General features: G+C 30.9%; 6 protein-coding genes across 8 annotated transcripts; 3 read left to right on the top strand and 3 right to left on the bottom strand.

Annotated features, from left to right (window-relative positions):
* Positions 1 to 1,318: 1,318 nt before the first annotated feature.
* LOC124499991 (tRNA N(3)-cytidine methyltransferase METTL6) lies at positions 1,319 to 3,871 on the bottom strand. The gene is made up of 3 exons (XM_047064003.2): positions 3,227 to 3,871; positions 3,029 to 3,173; positions 1,319 to 2,951 (listed from the first exon to the last, which is right to left on the bottom strand). The coding sequence occupies exons 1-3, from the start codon at positions 3,824 to 3,826 to the stop codon at positions 2,794 to 2,796; spliced, it is 903 nt and encodes a 300-aa protein (XP_046919959.2). The 5' UTR covers positions 3,827 to 3,871; the 3' UTR covers positions 1,319 to 2,793.
* Positions 3,872 to 3,910: 39 nt separating this feature from the next.
* On the bottom strand, positions 3,911 to 5,087 carry Ddrgk1 (DDRGK domain containing 1). Its single transcript, XM_047064002.2, has 2 exons — positions 4,501 to 5,087; positions 3,911 to 4,420 (listed from the first exon to the last, which is right to left on the bottom strand). Exons 1-2 carry the CDS (start codon positions 4,975 to 4,977, stop codon positions 3,995 to 3,997), a joined length of 903 nt encoding a protein of 300 aa, XP_046919958.2. The 5' UTR covers positions 4,978 to 5,087; the 3' UTR covers positions 3,911 to 3,994.
* A 33-nt stretch (positions 5,088 to 5,120) lies between these two features.
* Positions 5,121 to 6,430, top strand: LOC124499996 (alpha-tubulin N-acetyltransferase). The gene is made up of 3 exons (XM_047064009.2): positions 5,121 to 5,466; positions 5,522 to 5,778; positions 5,847 to 6,430. Exons 1-3 carry the CDS (start codon positions 5,342 to 5,344, stop codon positions 6,053 to 6,055), a joined length of 591 nt encoding a protein of 196 aa, XP_046919965.1. The 5' UTR covers positions 5,121 to 5,341; the 3' UTR covers positions 6,056 to 6,430.
* Positions 6,306 to 7,968, top strand: LOC124499989 (developmentally-regulated GTP-binding protein 2). The gene is made up of 6 exons (XM_047064001.2): positions 6,306 to 6,480; positions 6,545 to 7,108; positions 7,179 to 7,442; positions 7,505 to 7,617; positions 7,692 to 7,736; positions 7,828 to 7,968. The coding sequence occupies exons 1-6, from the start codon at positions 6,417 to 6,419 to the stop codon at positions 7,867 to 7,869; spliced, it is 1,092 nt and encodes a 363-aa protein (XP_046919957.2). The 5' UTR covers positions 6,306 to 6,416; the 3' UTR covers positions 7,870 to 7,968.
* Positions 7,760 to 12,409, bottom strand: LOC124499981 (uncharacterized). Of its 3 annotated transcripts, XM_075728824.1 has the most exons (5): positions 12,019 to 12,409; positions 11,518 to 11,882; positions 11,351 to 11,413; positions 10,980 to 11,235; positions 7,760 to 10,919 (listed from the first exon to the last, which is right to left on the bottom strand). In XM_075728824.1, the coding sequence occupies exons 1-5, from the start codon at positions 12,119 to 12,121 to the stop codon at positions 8,014 to 8,016; spliced, it is 3,693 nt and encodes a 1,230-aa protein (XP_075584939.1). In that variant the 5' UTR covers positions 12,122 to 12,409; the 3' UTR covers positions 7,760 to 8,013. The 3 variants fall into 3 exon arrangements, with proteins under 3 accessions (XP_075584939.1, XP_075584940.1, XP_075584938.1); XM_075728825.1 differs by having other exon boundaries at positions 7,760 to 11,235; positions 11,518 to 11,939; XM_075728823.1 differs by having other exon boundaries at positions 7,760 to 11,235.
* Positions 12,410 to 13,884: 1,475 nt separating this feature from the next.
* On the top strand, positions 13,885 to 17,422 carry LOC124498796 (transcriptional regulator ATRX homolog). The gene is made up of 2 exons (XM_075728885.1): positions 13,885 to 14,265; positions 14,324 to 17,422. The coding sequence occupies exons 1-2, from the start codon at positions 13,972 to 13,974 to the stop codon at positions 17,228 to 17,230; spliced, it is 3,201 nt and encodes a 1,066-aa protein (XP_075585000.1). The 5' UTR covers positions 13,885 to 13,971; the 3' UTR covers positions 17,231 to 17,422.
* Positions 17,423 to 17,452: the final 30 nt, after the last annotated feature.

Below are 17,452 nucleotides of genomic sequence, written 5' to 3'. Positions count from 1 at the left end.
AATTAATAATGATGATGATGATGAATTGAAATCTTCAATGATGAAGCTTATCAAATGTGTGTGTGTGTGTGTATGTGTGTGTGCGATAATTATTCCATCAACGAAATCGACAATCAGAAGAAAAAAAAATCCATCCATTATTATTAATTCTATCCATTAATAGAGAAAAAAGAACGCAAGGTCTCAGTCGTCTTTACATTTTTCTCATTATTCAAGGATTTTTTTTCCATTTCATTGTCATTAATTTCTTGAACGAAAATTTGAGAATTGTCGACAAAATGATTGTCGCCAATGTTTTTTTTTTTTGATTGAATGTGTAAATGTATTATTACTCCCTCGAGTAAAAAAAAAAAGAAAAGAAAAAACAATAAAAAGAGCAAGGGCAATTTCAATTAGATTCTGGAATGTGTGAACTAAACGATTTCAATATGCTGCCAAAATCCGGTTGTTTTTTTTGTTGTTGTTGTTGTTTTGTTTGTTTGTTTCAGTTGTTAGGGTTGGTACAAATAATCGATAATAATAAATTACAATCATCATAATGAATAGGATAGGATTCTATTCAGCCATGAAATAAATTGAAATATTGGAGTACGAATCAAACATTTTTTCTTTTCTTTGCCTTGTTTGTCTTGATAATGGTTTAGATTTAGTTTTTTTTTGTTCTGTTCATTTCATTCACGAATGTCAATTTAAGCAAATATATAGAAAGAGAGAAAGAAATAAATCTTGCAAACAGCAAAAGTTTTTATTTTTTTACTTTTTTTTTTGGTTAGAAAAATTGTCTAATGACTAATATACAACTGTGGATGATTGTGGAGATGAAAATGTTTGTTTAGCATGTGTGTGTGTGTGTGTGCAAATGGACAGCGGTCGTCGTTTTTTCAATTATAATTTTTTTTTTTCATGGAAAAAAAATTGTCATCACAAATCTTTTCATTTCTTTTTCTATTTCATGATTCACTGTAATTGATTTTTTTTTGTCTTTTGTGTTCAATATAATCGCAAGCGAAGAAGAAGAAAAAAAATGAAAATTTAATTTAAATTTTTTTGTTGCTTTTTTTTGCAATTTTGCTGCTTTTTTCAATTTTGTTTTCTTTATTGTAACAAATTGGCTGTTGCAAAAAAAAAATTCTGTCAACCATCTGTGTTGCAAGAATTTTTTTTTTTTTTTTTTGCTGGGACACAAAAATAACTTTTCTAGTGAAGAGAAAAATTTCTTCTGACGAATTTTAAATAAATCAACATCGAAAAAAAAATTCAATTATAATTACCATTTGAATGATTTGCTTTTACCATACACGATTGATGAATTATTCTCTCGAAATTTCCATTTAATGATGATAATAATGAACAATAAACAATAAAAATCATAAATCAATCGATTATGGTATGTAAATATTACATTGGTGTGTGTGTGTGTGTGTGTGTATGTTGAACAAACACAAATCAAAAGAAATGTTTATTTATTTCGGCCACTTAATGATTGAATTTCATTGACATTTTTTTTTAATTCTTTATGAAAGACGAAAATGATGATATATGAAGATATTGTACAGTAACATGGCTATTCTTGGCTTAAGAAATCAAATAGAAAAAGAAAGAAATATTACGCCTGTTTTTTTACGGGCGTCAAGATGATATGTATGAATCGAATGAATGAATAACATAGAATGAAATGAATAAACAGAATTGCAATACAACAACAACAACAACAACAACAGGATTCGTTTAGGGAAGCAAGAAAAATCATTTGTTCGTTCATACACATGCACACACACAATGGCTATGCGCCAATCATCTTTGAACCAAAAAAATATACAAACACGGCCAATTCAAGCCACACTAGAAAATACGAAATACATTCGAAACGGTAAATTGGTTGCATAGATCCTAAAAAGAAAATAATATCCAGAAATAAGTTTCACATTTGGTTATATCTTCTTTTGGCTTGTCGTCTCCAGATTGTTGTTGCTGTTGTTGTTGTTGTTGTTCAATATATCGAATAGATGATGAAAAAATAGTTTTTTTTATATATGGAGCCCATATTCATTCATTTTTCATATATACCAATATTATATATGGGGCGTGTATACACGAATATACTTTAACAATAATGATGATCATCAATGATTTACAATGTGCCATATAATAACGGTATATCCGAAAGATGACAAATATTTGAGAATGCGCTTGGTCGCATGTTATTATTATTATCATTATTATTAATGGTCCCGCTTTTTTCGCCGAACATAATAATAATATAATGATGGTTTGTTGAATAAAAAAAAAATTCGATTTGATTTGGTTTGTTGTTCCAACAACAACAACAACAAAGAGAAAAAAATTGACATTTGTCGTCCGAAATAATGAAAATCAATTTTTTCTTTCTTTGTTTGATCATAGTTACCGCGCGTTACTTTTTTTTTGACGTTAGTATATATTAATTTTGTTCTTCTTCTTGTTATTGTTGTTGTTGTTGTTGCCAGGAGCAATATCAAATAATAATCATTTTCTGGTGGTGAAAAAACCAGAAAATGAGAAAAAAAAATTTTTTTGGTCATTATAATCATCAGCAACCAGAAAAAAAGATATAATAAATTATTACCATTGCTAAACAAAACAAAAAAATCGACCTGAACAACCACCCAAATTGACATTGAAATCAAAAGTAATTTTCCATTAGAATTATTTTCATTATTATTATATCTTGAATAAATTTCGGTTGTTGAATGTCAATTTTTGTCATTAAAAATTAATAAATAATAAATAACTGATAATCATATCATACTAGATTCAATGGGTGTAAGATGATTTTCTTTTTTTTCGAAATTTTCCTTGCAAAAATATTCTTGGAACACATAAATTTTCTTTGATATTTATCGTTTCTCTTTGTATATAGTTCAATTGAATCACTTCCAGATCGGATTCTTGTGCCAATTTGTTCATGACATCTTTAGTATATTATTAGGAAAACGAAAAAAAAATGAAATTAGTTCTTATGATATGATTTTCTATCAATTCACATTACCAATTGAAAAGTAATAAGTTCGAGTACCATCCTGTCGTACATAGAAATTTTCATCCAATTTATGTCCATTTGAATATCGAAGCATAGAATGATCATAAAGGCCATAATCACGAAATATGAGTATTCCTCTGTCATCATCCAGTACCTATAGGGCATAATTAGTTTGAAAATTTACTTTTTTTTATCCTAATTACTTACATCCGATATGTTCTTCAACGCTAACGGCATTTTACATGGATGAATTGATGATAATACAAATATTAGGGCGACAAAATCAAATTTTAAGTTTTCATTGTCACATGATGATGATGATGATAAATTTCGACCAATTCCATTCGGTTCAGTTATATCTGCCTGAAATACATGACATCGTTTTGGATCGTATCGTTCATTTTTGCGTAATAAATCTATAGCACGTGGAGAAAAATCACAGGCATAAAATTGAAATGGTAATCCACTTTCAAGTAATGGCCAAATGAAATTTCCAACACCACAGCCCACCTCTAACAAACGTAATTGACGATCATCGTTGGTTTCGGCCGATAGTTCTAATAGTTCATGGAATTCTCTGGTCGTCCAATTACGATCACGAAAAAAACGATCTTCATTTCGTTTGTAGAAAAGATCCCAATTTTTCTTACATTCTTGTTCCAATTTTCGTTGCCGAAAATCGGAAATCAATTCCGTATCGGAATTAAGTTTATCTATTTCTTCTTTGGTTAATTTTCGTGCACTCTGGCCGAATTTTTTGTCATCTTCCATTTTCTTCATCGATGGTGATTCGGATGATTGTTCCATGATTATTATTCTGAATCAACATTTTGTCACGTGATTTTCCAACACACGTGATCACTATTTCGACACATGAATGACAATATACATGCAAGAATAACAAGCAAGAATTTTTATTTGAAACAGAATTTAAAAAAAAAATTAAATTTATTTAAAAGACAACATAATTTCTGATCAATTGGCCGTTTCCACTGGGATCAATTTAATCAGATTGTTACTGTTTTCGGCCAATTCCACCAATGATATTCGTCCTCGTTGTTTGATAAATCGTGCAATCGATTCAAGCTCATCGTTAGTGATGTAGATGAATTTTCCACGATCATCTATTACACCGACCAATAATTCCTGTTCCAATAGACCATTGAGACGTTGTACAACATCGGATGTTTTCATATTGAAATTACCGGCCAATTCATCCATGTGGACCACTTTTTTCTCTTTAATATAATCAATGAATACTTGTAGTTTATTCTGACTTTCCTCTTCATTTTCATCACCATCATAACCTTCATCATCGATTGAAAATTCTTTTTTCATCTGTAAATACAGTTCTTGTTCTTCACGTGCTTTTCGTTCCTTTTCCAAACGTTCGGCTTCTTCCTGTATGGATAAAAAAAAAATTTCGAAAAGAAAAATCTAAGTTATTCGTTTCCATAGCAAATCGAATTTTTCATTCAAACCTTGGCCTTTTCCTCGGCAGCGATTTTTTCCTCTTCAATTTTTCGTTGTTTTTCCTGTTCTTCCATCATTCGTTTACGTTCTTCACGTTCCTGTAATTCACGTTCACGTGCCAATTTTTTTTCAGCTTTCATTTCAAGTTTTCGAGCTTTTTTAGCGCCAATTTTTCCTTTGATTGGAAATTCTCGCATTTCATCTTGATCTTCATCAACGCCATTATCATCATAATCTATTTCTTCGAATTCTTCATCATCATCTTGTTCAATGTTATTAGTATGACGATTTGTTCGGCCACGATTTCGTAGACCAGATACACCTTGTCTTAATCTTCCAGTTTGATGTCGCTGTACATTGCCATCATCTTCATCATTAACATTATCATTATTTTGAGAATTTTTCAGTCCTTTTAAAGCTATTAATACAACAAGAAGAACAAAGAAAAACGATGTCAACAATGTAATTATATACACAATGTCCATGTTTTTTTTTTTTTTTTTTTTTGATGTATTTGGAAGAAGCAATTGTTTTTTTTATTTACGTTGTCGTCATCAAGAAATGTTTCGCAAATCCAATCATTACGCAAGGGAAACATTCCCTGAATTCAATCTTCGTTGATAAACATACAATTTATTGTATACAAAAAAAAAATGTTGCAATCGATTGCTAAATCCGATTATCCCGAACCATAATTATCTCGATGAAATGGTGTAGAACTAATTACTTTTCCGCAAGAAGAAGAAACAAAGCAAAAGTTCAATAGCTTTGTTGTGATCACAAATGTTTTTATGAATCTCTGTTTTTAATATAAAACAAGCGAACAAAAAAAATCATTCCACGATTTCAATGATTTCGGGTTATGATCATGGCCAAAATATTTTTGTTATATCGATCGATAGAAACTTGAATTGTGAATGGGTTTTTGATAACAATTCAACAGGCAAACGCCATGATGAATTTCACTTTTCAAAGTAAGTCTTTCAAAAATTTTTTAGATAGTTTCCAATTAATGTTTGGTGTTTGTAGAACATTTCTTTCCGAAATCATTGATCGATTGGGTGAGGAATCATCGAAAGCGCAAAAATTGCAGATACCAATTACGACGACGTCCAAATTCACTGCAAACACTAATGATGATCTGATATATCTCATGTTTACACGGTCCAATGTTTCAAAACAATCAAGATTCAAAGAAATTGGTTTCATACGTTTCGGTAAACGTGATCTTTATTTTGATGATGGAACCTCGTTGAAACATTTGGTCAATTGTCCATCTATATTGGGTATTTATCATATATATCAAATGATGGTTACAATTATCTATAAATTTTTACTTTTTTCCTCATTTCAGATTTTTATATTCGTTTCAAACGTAATGGTTTTGGTAAAATATTATTCGATTTGATGCTAAAACGATTGGCCATCCATCCAAAATTATTAGCCTATGATCGACCATCATTTTCAATGTTGTCATTTTTACGTCATCATTATTCATTGGACCAACCAATATGGCAGCATAATCATTTTGTTATATTTTCCAACGATATTTTTTCATTTTGATCACTAATTCTGCAGTTGACAATTAGCCTGATAGGCTGTCCAAACGATCATCCATCCACATGGTTGAAACAAATGCTTAAATTATTATGCATTTCGATTACCTCACTCAATGAATGATTACATTTTTGGCTTTTTTTTTATTGATTGAAACCTAAACTGAATGGTTTCACTTTTTTCGATAGAAAAAAATGGGTTAATTGGGCGATTGAATCCCGATATCTTATTTATGAATGGATCCACGATAATCCACATGAACAAAAAAATATTGTACAAAAATCATTTATCGATTGTCGATTTATCTTGAGTGTATTTCAATATTTTAATTTAGATTTTTTTTTTGTTTTGTTCAAATAAATTATCAATGGGTATTCTCGATAGAATTGCCGAAATTGAACGTGAAATTTCACGAACACAAAAAAATAAAGGTAATCATTGCAAGAATCATTTGATATCTGAGGTTTATTTAAAAATTTTCCTTGTCTTTTTTAGCAACCGAATATCATTTAGGTGTATTGAAAGCTAAATTAGCCAAATATCGTGGTCAACTATTAGAACCAAGTAAATCGAAAGAAAAAGGTGAAGGTTTTGAAGTGCTTAAAAGTGGTGATGCACGTGTTGCATTGATTGGATTTCCTTCGGTTGGAAAATCAACTTTGTTGAATACTGTGACCAATACGCATAGTGAATCTGCATCATATGAATTTACAACATTGACCTGTATTCCCGGTGTTATTGAATATAAAGGAGCTAATATTCAATTGCTTGATTTACCTGGTATTATCGAAGGTGCTGCTCAAGGTAAAGGTCGTGGACGACAAGTGATAGCTGTAGCTCGAACTGCTGATCTTGTTATTATCATGTTGGATGCAACCAAAAGTGAAGCACAACGTCATTTATTGGAACAAGAATTAGAATCAGTTGGCATACGTTTGAATAAAAGACGACCAAACATTTATTTCAAAGAAAAGAAAACGGGTGGTGTTTCTTTCAATTCAATGTGTAATCTAACAAGAGTGGATGAAAAATTAGTTCAAATGATTCTTCATGAGTACAGTTAGTTCAATTTCGGTTGCTCTATGAAATTCATAATTTAAAACAATTTTTTTTCATTTCATTCATTCAGGAATATTCAATGCTGAAGTATTGTTTCGAGAAGATTGCTCACCGGATGAATTTATCGATGTGATATGTAAAAATCGTGCTTATCTACCTTGTCTTTATGTTTATAACAAAATTGATCAAATTTCCATGGAAGAGGTGGATAAATTGGCTAGACAACCACATTCGGTTGTTGTCAGCTGTAACATGAAACTCAATTTGGATTATATGTTGGAAACAATTTGGAATTATCTTTCATTAATTCAAGTTTATACTAAAAAACGTGGCCGTATGTTGTTTTTTTTAATTTGATTAAAAATTCGTTTAAATTCTTAATTGAAATTTTAATAGAGCCACCGGATTTCGAAGATGGATTAATCATGCGACGTGGTTCATCAATCGAACATGTTTGTCATACGATTCATCGAACGTTAACATCACAATTCAAATATGCCTTAGTTTGGGTATGTCGTTTTCATCAAACGTGATCATCTACGGAATAATCAAAACTTTTTTTTCTCCACAAAAAAAAACACAGGGTACCAGTACAAAATATAGTCCACAACGAGTTGGATTAAATCACGTATGTGTGAACGATCGATCAATTGTTTTGTTTTGTTTTATTTTAAAATCAAATTTTATTTTATTTTATTTCATTTTATCATCAAACACAGGTTGTACATCATGAAGATGTCGTTCAAATTGTTAAGAAATAATGGAATTATTTTCATTTGAAATAAATGTACAAATAATTTTGTTTTCTTTTCAAAAAAAAAACATAATTATTATTATGAAATAAACTTTTGAAATTCAAACATTTTGTTGTTGTTGTTGTTGTTGTCATTGTTTTGTTGCTAATATTAAGATTCAAACAAATAATTAGTAAAAGGCGTAGGCGGTTTTATATATTCAGCTGTAATTGAATGTTCCTCATCAGTACTTTCTTCATCTTGATTAACTTGTTCATCACCACAGGTTGATGATAATGATGAAGCCGTACCGGTAGTAGATGTATCCGATGAATCATCATTATCATCGCCATCACCAAAACAACCTTTACGGAAACCATCGAAACCACAATCATTTTTATTTTGATTATTAATATTTAACATTTGTTCTTGAACACGTCGTTTCAAAAGGTTCATATTCATTTCAAGTAAATCAATTGGTGATTTTACTGCTGCAGCAGTTTCTACTATAGGCAATGGCTCCACTAGGATTGTTTCAGGAACATTCATTGTTTCTGACGGTTTTGGTATTTGATTTGTATTTGGCAATCTAGTGATGATTGTATTATTTTGATTTTTATCTTCATTTTGATTATGATGAACACTATTTATGGTACCTAAATCAACTGAACGAAAAAGATCCTCAAGTTTTTTTAGGCTTGGATTCGATACCAATATCTTGAAATCGTCTTCACTAACGAATTTGATTGGCTCTTCATCTAATTCTAATTCGAAATCGGCAATATCTTGTGATGTTGATGTGTCACCAGCACCATCGGCTTCATCATCATCATCGTCTTCGTCGTCATCATCACCATTTTCTAAATCTTCACAACTATCATCGTCGTTATCATCATCATCATCATCACCAATGAATGCAGGATTATTTATTTTATCATCGTTCAAAATTTGATCCAATTTCGGTTGGTTCATTTGCTCGAGCCAATATCGATACGGATGTGGTAACAATTGATTGGTTTGAATCAAATCATTCGAATCGATCGTCTGTGATTGGACTTTCTGTTGTTTTTTTGTTTCTCTTGCTTCTGGTTGTTGTTTATTAGAAGGAAAAAGATTTTGATAATCTTCAGGTGGTTCAATGATAGCAACATGAAATGGAATTTCTTCCGTAAATTCTGTATGATTATTCACGACTATTGGTGATGATTCTTGGTGTTTAGCCATTTGCTTGGCAGAAGGGTTAGACATTCCAATTGCATTTTGTGATGATGGTGAATAATTTTTCCGGTGTTGTCGACCATTAACAATACGGTCTGATTGTCCACCATTTCGTTGACGATGATAACGATGACGAGAATCTTTCGCTGTATGACCATTAGTTTTATTCAATGGAAGAGTGTAATAATTGCTGTAATTGTTACTAATACGATTCTGAGAGTCATAATAATTTTTAAATGCTTCTTCGAATGTGGTGTATATTTGATGATGATATTCGGTACTGTTACCGCTTGATGCAAACGTAAATACATCCACTAAACTTGGTTGTTGATTTGGCTGTGTATTTTGTTGATGTCGATTATTTTCCGCATCCATTAATCGAAAAAGATGATGTTCATTATCGGATGGATGATTATCAAGTGTTGATTGTTCTTTGATTGATGATCGATCATAAATGATGGATGTAGATTCAAATGGATTGAAATAACTAATATATGGTTGGGTTGTTGTTGATTGTGCTGTTGACGTTGGTGGTTGTACAAATCCTTTAGCTAATTCTTCATCTTCATCGATACATTCGAATGAATTGGCTAAATTGGTTAAACATTTGGACCATTTTGAATGATCATTTGATTCATTCTTTGAGATGGAATTATCTGATTGTAGTGATTGACTATATTTCGAAGTAAAATCAGTACGTGATTGTTCGACATTGTTAAATAAACTTTCATTCGGTTCGAATAAGCATTGATGGCCAGATTCTAGATCAACGGAAGAATTTTGTGAAAAAATCAATTGAGATTCTTTTGGCAATAATAATTCTACATTATTGGCCGTATTCAATTGGTAACGAATTGTTTGGTTTTTGATGAAACTTGATGATCCTAAACTGGAAGACGATGCATTGCTATACGATGATGATGATGATGAAGATGCAGTTTGTAGGATGGATTGTGATTTTTTCGAATTATCAGTTTTCATATTGGACAGTTGTGACACGGAAAATCGTGGTATGGATATATGAGGAGGTGGAAGAAGATGATGATGTTTACGTTGTTGTTGAGAAAATTTCGTATGCATATCATCGCGTGTGCTATTATGTTTTTGAATATTTTTCAATGAATTCAATTTACGCCATACATATGAATGTACATTTGATGGTGTGTCTAATATGACGCTCATATATCGTCTTAGATTTGATCCGGATGATTGTTGGTGGTCATTTTTATCCGATGATTGATATTGTTCAATATCTGGAATGGCAAAATTTGTAGTCGAATGTGATGACGACCATATTTTATCTTGTGGTTCTAATTTTCTAGTCGGTGAAAATAATAGCAATTCTGGATCATCTCCAGGTGTATTAGAAATAGTAGTGGGTGACTTGAATGTTTGATGGATAGAATTCTGATGATTATCAATAAGCAAATCTTGTGAAGAAAAATCGGCAGAAAGACATTTGAAATCTGTAGGTAATGATGGATGGCAGAATTGATTTGTGGACGTTTGTTGTTTTGCAGTTATTGTTGCTGTTGTTGTCATAGATGTGGGTAGACAATCGTCATCGCTCGTTAATGATCGATGATTAACCGGTGGCGAATGTGATCGTGATGAATGATGAATCTGTTGAGCTTGTTGATATTGACGGCGATGATGATCACGAGCCATAGCCAATTGATTGTTAAAACATAATTTCCTTTTTTCATGTGTCGATAATTGAAACAATGTTATCATTGAAAATATTGAAATCGCTATGGCTAATAAAGACAAGGCAAATACCACTCTTAATGAATCATAAATTATACCATGGATTAGATCACAATTCATAATTTCTTCCATGGTAAAATGTTTGGAAGATGCTAGATACACGAATAGATAAAGAATTAATTCATCATTATAATCTTCAATTAAATGATTACCTCTAAATGGATTTGACAATGGAATATCAGCATCACCATCATCATCATTATCATCATCAATATTATTACTATTTTGAATACTGATTAGATGCTGTTGTTGTTGATGAGATAAAACACAAGTACAGGCACGTATACGAACATTGTATGCACATTCACGATGTAAATGTAATCTTGGAAGATGTATGGCCGATGTAGTTATGGCAATGATTATCATCAATAATGTGACCAATAAATATAGACCACAAACAGATTTGAGCTTATCAAGATAGAATAGTGGAAAATAAAAATTGAATTTTCATTAATAATTTAACACAAATGTAAAGAAAATTTTGTTTTTCTTCTTTTTTTTGCATGCATATATCACCACATACCAAATACAATCGTCTTGTATTTTTGTTCATAAATGCAACCAACGATAATCCATTACAGAATAGCTAAGAGAGAGAAAAAAAAAGCAGAAAAGCATGTAGTTCTCATTATTATTGGATTGGATACCGATCGATAATTCAAATCATAATAATTTGTCACAAATACTTACAATCAATGATGGCATATATAATGGTACCGATTCGATAAGATGAATGGACGTTGTATTCGAACGAAATAAAATGCCAAGTAAAAAAAGTGCCACGCCAATAATCAAACTCATACAACCGAATAATAAACAAAGTAAAACATAACGATAAATGCCAAGTATGTAGAAAAAATGCCTCCATGATGATGGTGATGGCGTCAATCTTGTTGTTGTAGATGATAATGATGACGATAATTTCTTAGAGTGATCAACTAAATTAGATTTATTCATCGTTGTTGTTGTTGTTGTTGTTGCCGTTGTCGTTGAAGAGATTGTTGTTGCTACAGCCATCATATTCTGTGGTGATGATGATGATGATACGGTTGTTGCTGTTGATGATGATTTGACCATTATTTTTATTAGATTCTAGCTATTGTTTTGTTAACCTCATTATTTGAGAATTGATATACATCGAATCGTCAGAATCAGAATTGGAGAAAAAAGCACTATGATTCAATCACAAACCTGGTTCGATCCAGCTGCAACAAAAAAAACAACAAAACAAACCGTGTGATGATAATGATGATTTGATCGAGATTTTTTCTTTTATTATATTGTGTATATGCATAATATAAATTGCTCATTTAATCAGGAAGGTAAACAATCAGCCAGAAATTATTCTTCCATTCTTTCTTCCGATTCTTTTCTTTTTTTTTGTTACAGCATCAATATTTGCTTCAATCCATAAAAGTATATACAGGAACAAAAAAACTTCCTCAATTCATGCATTGAATAGCCCACAATAGAAAAACGATTATGTAAAGCTGAATAGTAAGGGGTGAGACACACACACTTTTCGAAAAATACCATGTTGAACCACTTCTTCATTCTGGATATTTCTTGTTGTTGTTGTTGTTGTTGTCGTTCTCTTCAATAAAGTTCATCATATTTGGGTCATTTGATGGGAGACAAATAGTGAACGTGACTAGCGCCAAATATATCGATGGAATTCGACATGTACCAGAAATGTGTGTGTGTGTTCCAGAAAAGTACCAAATCTTTATTCTACTATTACTGATACTGCTACTACCAAAATGATGATTACGATTGTATCGTCAAGTTGGATAGATTCCTGAACAAAATATATAACCCGTGTGTTTATACGAAAAAGATGTTATGATGATGATGAAATATATAATTTTTTTTAAATTTAAGCGCACAATCAGGTTCAATTTCTTCTGCTTCCTTGTTTTCTTCTTCAACAGATAAAACCAAATATAGAAGATCTGATATATCACTATCACAACAACGACCACGACCACCACAATTATCAACACCAAATAAATTGAAGCGACCAATAATGAATGATTCGAATAGTGAGAAAAAGTCGACATTTCATTTTATTATAATAATGATTATTATTGCTTTTGGCTTTTCGTTCGAGGAAAAAAGTTTAGAGTGTATGGCTGGATAGAGAAAAACAGACTATAATAGTTTACGTATATGAAATAAGAATAATCATCATTCTCACCCGTTTCTTTTATGGTTGTTTTCCAATATATAATAATAAAGTCAATAATTTAGATCAATTTTTACTTGTTCATATTCTTCTTTGCTTGCCATATTCTTTTCTGGTATATATTCCATTTTATTTCATTTATATTTGACAAAATATACATTACACACATGTATGTGTGTGGCCAGAATTCGGAACCGATATATACTGAATAAGGTTCATTTTTTTTCTGTCGCCTTATCGTTGTTGTTATAATTCATTGCGACCACAAGTTAACTATGAGCAATTATTATTATACACATAAATAAATGAATGAATTAAATTGAATCGAAATAAAAACCTGACATTGGTTATAAATGATTAGATATTTTGTGTATATGAAAAAAAAACATATATACACACACACACAAATCAATCCATTGTTTTCAATGTTTTTGGACACACCCTGAAAAAATTTTGTTGTTGTTGTTGTTGTTGTTAAGGTTTAATCATAAGAAAGATAAATTTCATTTATAGATGGCCATATAAATTGTTCTTTGTCGTTTAAGAAATTTTTATCTTCATGTTTTTTGGTAACGAAGAAAATCGAAATATTCGAATCGAACATCGAATTCATTATTACGAAATGAATTCGATTCACAAACACAAACACAATTCACAAACAATGTAATAAATTTTTAAAATTTTATTCATTTTTCTGGACTTTTTATTTGAATTTCAATGATAATTTAATAATATTATTTGAAATTGAAATGAATTTTGAATAATGAAAATTGTCATTGAAAACACAAAAAAAGAAACAATAGCCGGAAATGATGAGAAAGAAAAAATCTTTTCTGAAATATAGACAAAAAAAAATTTCCGAAAAAAATGCTATTTCATCATCGTTTTAGCTTCAAAAAAAAAAATCACGTTCTATACTCGTGTTTTCATTTTTTTTTTCATATTTAAATCGAAAAATCATGGAAAATTCTCATGATTATCGAAATAATGATGCTGATGATTATCCCTCGGATTATGAAGTAGAATTGAAAAATTCATTAGCTGAATCTCGTAGATGTAACCGTAAATGGATACAATATGCAGAACTCTCTTCAGATGAAGATGAAAGTGACAATGATTCTCATGAATGGACAAGCATTACCGATTCTTTAGTTGAAAATTTTGAACATTCTAATTTACTTATGACCGATTCCAGCTGTGAATCTGATGTTGATCCATCAAGTGATTCTCCTCATGAATCGACGATTGATGATGTAAGTTGAATCTGGATAATGTGAAGAAAAACTATCATTTTTTTTCATTTAATTATAGTCATCATCAGAACAAACCACCGATACAGATTCTTATTTTTTTGCACATGAATGGTTTACCGAAGATGAATCCGATATTGATTATGATGACCAAATTTCTGATGAAATGAACAATGTTAAGGATGACGAATCAATTAGTTCACATGCAGATTCACAAACATGTTCAGAAAAACGAAATTTTCAAACAATGAATGATGTTATTGATCATGAAAATAATAATCAGCAACATAAACGTTTGAAATTTCAAAATGATACGCATTCAAATCAATATAATCATGAAATGAACATTGAAATTGCCATGAAAATCTCTGTGACTGATGAAGACGATTCTTCTACCGATAGTGATTCGAATGATTTATCCAGTTTTAACGATACTGATTCTTCTACCAATGATAAAACTAATGTCGACGATTTTCATGATAGCAATGACATTTTAGATGATGAAGAATTGAATTCAATTAAGATTTCTCCAATAAAGATAGAGAATGACATTGTCAACGAAAAACTTACTGAATGCCAAATAGAAAAAAATGAGAAATCATCCGATACCATTAAAGAGTGTTTGACTAAAAATGACGATTCTAATTTGCCAAATGACGATGAAACATCTAAAATGTCTCAAATACCTTCTTTCCTTGATCATCCTCCGTCCAACATACTGACTAGAAGACGCATTCGAGAAATATTCCATTTTCAAGATTTGGATTTGGACACTCAATTGGCAATTCAAATGGAAGAGGAACGTTCTAAACGTATTATGGAAAAAAATCGAATACTTGATAAATTTGCCGAATCTGATCCTGATTTTGATTCACGTGTCATTTTAGAATTTGATCCGCTAAATGGAAAAGTATTGCTTGAAGTTGATCAAGGCATCGTGAAAATTTTAAAACCTCATCAACGTGATGGCATACGTTTCATGTATGATTGTACTATTGAAACTTTTGATAGATTATTAAATCATCAACATCAATCTGGCTGTATTCTTGCCCATTCAATGGGATTGGGTAAAACGTTACAAATAGTAGCCTTCCTTCAAGCCATTATGACTAATCCGATCATCAATAAATTTATCCGTAAAGTTTTGATCATCGTACCGTGCAATGTTCAAAAAAGTTGGGTAGAAGAATTTTCTAAATGGAAAAATGAATACATTGACCATAAAGCATTAAATTTATTCGATTTATCCAATGCTAAGACAATACCGGAACGTATTCGAGTGTTGGAACAATGGCATCAAAAAGGTGGCATATTTTTGCTCACCATAACCATGTTTCGTCTTTTGTTTACAAGTAAAAAAAAGGAATTGAAGCTAGTACAACCATCATTACGGAAATTTTTACTTGATCCTGGTCCTGAAATGGTCATTTTTGACGAAGGTCATCTGTTGAAATCAAGCAGTAGCCAAATCAATAATGTTGCATCACAGATTCGTACGCTTCGACGAGTGGTTCTAACTGGCACACCAATGCAAAACAATTTAGGTGAATTTTATGTTATGGTTGATTTCATAAAACCTCGGCTTTTGGGTTCAATTGAAGAGTTTCGGAATCGTTTCGAGAATCCAATCAAAAATGGACAACATATCGACTCAACCATTTTTGATGTGGCCATAATGAAAAAACATGCATTCGTTCTGCATAAAATGCTATCATTCTCTATCAATCGTTGCAATTATAAAGTTCTTGTTCCATTTTTACCTCCCAAGTACGAATACGTGCTTTATCTTCGATTATCGTCAATACAATCAAAATTGTACAAACATCATTTAAATTCTTTATTATCTTATGATAGTAAACACCTTATCAAAGATTTCTGGTCATTTGCTAAAATCAATAATCATCCTGTATTGTTTTTAGATCCCAGCGATGAAGATCTCACAACATGCGATACTGTTGATGATTACAATGATGACGATAAAGAAAGTAAACCAAAATCTTCATTGAAAACTAGAGCCAGCAATAATACTGCACAGAAAACATTGGTTACTGCTTCGGGATATTATAAACATTTACTTGGTGATGAACTAAAAAATCTAGAAGATATCGATACAAGTGTTAAATTCACCATCACCTTTGCCATACTAGATCATTGTCAAGAAATTGGTGATAAATTGTTAATCTTTTCACAAAGTCTACGCACTTTAGATCTAATTGAAAAGTTACTAAAATCGATAAAAGGTAAATGGGAAAAAGGTGTCGATTATTTTCGTATTGATGGCTCAGTGAAAATTGAACGAAGAGATCTTAGTACTAAACTTTTGAATGATCCAAAAAACAAAAAAGCTCGTCTAATGTTAATATCAACACGTGCAGGTGGTATTGGCATAAACCTTGTTGGAGCCAACCGATGTATCATTTTTGATTGTTCATGGAATCCAGCAAACGATGTTCAAGCTTTATTTAGAATTTTCCGTTTTGGACAGGTGAAACCTGTCTATATTTATCGTTTAGCTGGCTATGGTACAATGGAAAATCGTGTCTATCAACGACAAATTTCTAAACAATCAATATCAGGTCGTGTCGTAGATTTAAATCAAATACGTCGACATTTTACTCGTATGGAATTGGAAGAGTTATATACATTTACTGAAAAACCGGATAAAATTGAGATTCCAATTGTACCGGTTGATCAATTATTGGCAAAATTATTGAAAAAACATCTGAATAAAATAATCTCATATCATGATCACGATTTTTTACTTGAAAATCTTCCCGAAGAACAACTAAGTAATGATGATAAACTATTAGCATGGAAAGAATGGCGAGACAAATGTTTTGAACAGCAAAATAACATCGATGATGATGGTGATACTGTTGAAATCAAAAATGATCCACCTAAACTTAATGATGATGATGATAATGATGGGCCAAAAAAAAAGATGAAAAAAAAATCACATTCAAGATGATCAATTATTGAGAATAGAAAACGACAATGACAACAACAACAACAACTTTTATAATAATTTTAAATGGTGAATTTTTTCTTCTTTTATTATCATTTTTTTGTATAATTCATGTAAAACTTGAATTATTATTTTTTTTTCGTTTCAAAAATTATCATTTGGACTATCAAATAAACTAGCATATGAAAACAAAAACAACAACAACAACATTCGTGTTAAAAATTT

This window comes from Dermatophagoides farinae, chromosome 2 (assembly GCF_024713945.1).
Source record: "Dermatophagoides farinae isolate YC_2012a chromosome 2, ASM2471394v1, whole genome shotgun sequence".
In the NCBI taxonomy this organism is placed as follows: Eukaryota; Metazoa; Arthropoda; class Arachnida; order Sarcoptiformes; family Pyroglyphidae; genus Dermatophagoides; species Dermatophagoides farinae.
The sequence above is the reverse complement of the archived record's forward strand: the minus strand, read 5'-3'. Positions and strand labels throughout refer to the sequence as shown.

What these genes read in the sequence shown, in the direction of transcription:
- LOC124499991 (XM_047064003.2), bottom strand. Translation starts at nt 3,826, where the DNA reads ATGGAACAATCATCCGAATCACCATCGATGAAGAAAATGGAAGATGAC. An exon ending in CGTTGAAGAACATATCGGAT is followed by an intron (nt 3,174 to 3,226) that starts GTAAGTAATTAG and finishes TATGCCCTATAG; the next exon opens with GTACTGGATGATGACAGAGG. An exon ending in AACTTATTACTTTTCAATTG is followed by an intron (nt 2,952 to 3,028) that starts GTAATGTGAATT and finishes AATATACTAAAG; the next exon opens with ATGTCATGAACAAATTGGCA.
- Ddrgk1 (XM_047064002.2), bottom strand. Translation starts at nt 4,977, where the DNA reads ATGGACATTGTGTATATAATTACATTGTTGACATCGTTTTTCTTTGTT. An exon ending in CTGCCGAGGAAAAGGCCAAG is followed by an intron (nt 4,421 to 4,500) that starts GTTTGAATGAAA and finishes TTATCCATACAG; the next exon opens with GAAGAAGCCGAACGTTTGGA.
- LOC124499996 (XM_047064009.2), top strand. Translation starts at nt 5,342, where the DNA reads ATGATTTCGGGTTATGATCATGGCCAAAATATTTTTGTTATATCGATC. An exon ending in GATGAATTTCACTTTTCAAA is followed by an intron (nt 5,467 to 5,521) that starts GTAAGTCTTTCA and finishes TGGTGTTTGTAG; the next exon opens with AACATTTCTTTCCGAAATCA. An exon ending in CAATTGTCCATCTATATTGG is followed by an intron (nt 5,779 to 5,846) that starts GTATTTATCATA and finishes TCCTCATTTCAG; the next exon opens with ATTTTTATATTCGTTTCAAA.
- LOC124499989 (XM_047064001.2), top strand. Translation starts at nt 6,417, where the DNA reads ATGGGTATTCTCGATAGAATTGCCGAAATTGAACGTGAAATTTCACGA. An exon ending in ACGAACACAAAAAAATAAAG is followed by an intron (nt 6,481 to 6,544) that starts GTAATCATTGCA and finishes TGTCTTTTTTAG; the next exon opens with CAACCGAATATCATTTAGGT. An exon ending in TTATACTAAAAAACGTGGCC is followed by an intron (nt 7,443 to 7,504) that starts GTATGTTGTTTT and finishes AAATTTTAATAG; the next exon opens with AGCCACCGGATTTCGAAGAT.
- LOC124499981 (XM_075728823.1), bottom strand. Translation starts at nt 12,121, where the DNA reads ATGCATATACACAATATAATAAAAGAAAAAATCTCGATCAAATCATCA. An exon ending in TATATATGCCATCATTGATT is followed by an intron (nt 11,414 to 11,517) that starts GTAAGTATTTGT and finishes TCTCTCTCTTAG; the next exon opens with CTATTCTGTAATGGATTATC. An exon ending in ATACAAGACGATTGTATTTG is followed by an intron (nt 11,236 to 11,350) that starts GTATGTGGTGAT and finishes TATCTTGATAAG; the next exon opens with CTCAAATCTGTTTGTGGTCT.
- LOC124498796 (XM_075728885.1), top strand. Translation starts at nt 13,972, where the DNA reads ATGGAAAATTCTCATGATTATCGAAATAATGATGCTGATGATTATCCC. An exon ending in ATGAATCGACGATTGATGAT is followed by an intron (nt 14,266 to 14,323) that starts GTAAGTTGAATC and finishes ATTTAATTATAG; the next exon opens with TCATCATCAGAACAAACCAC.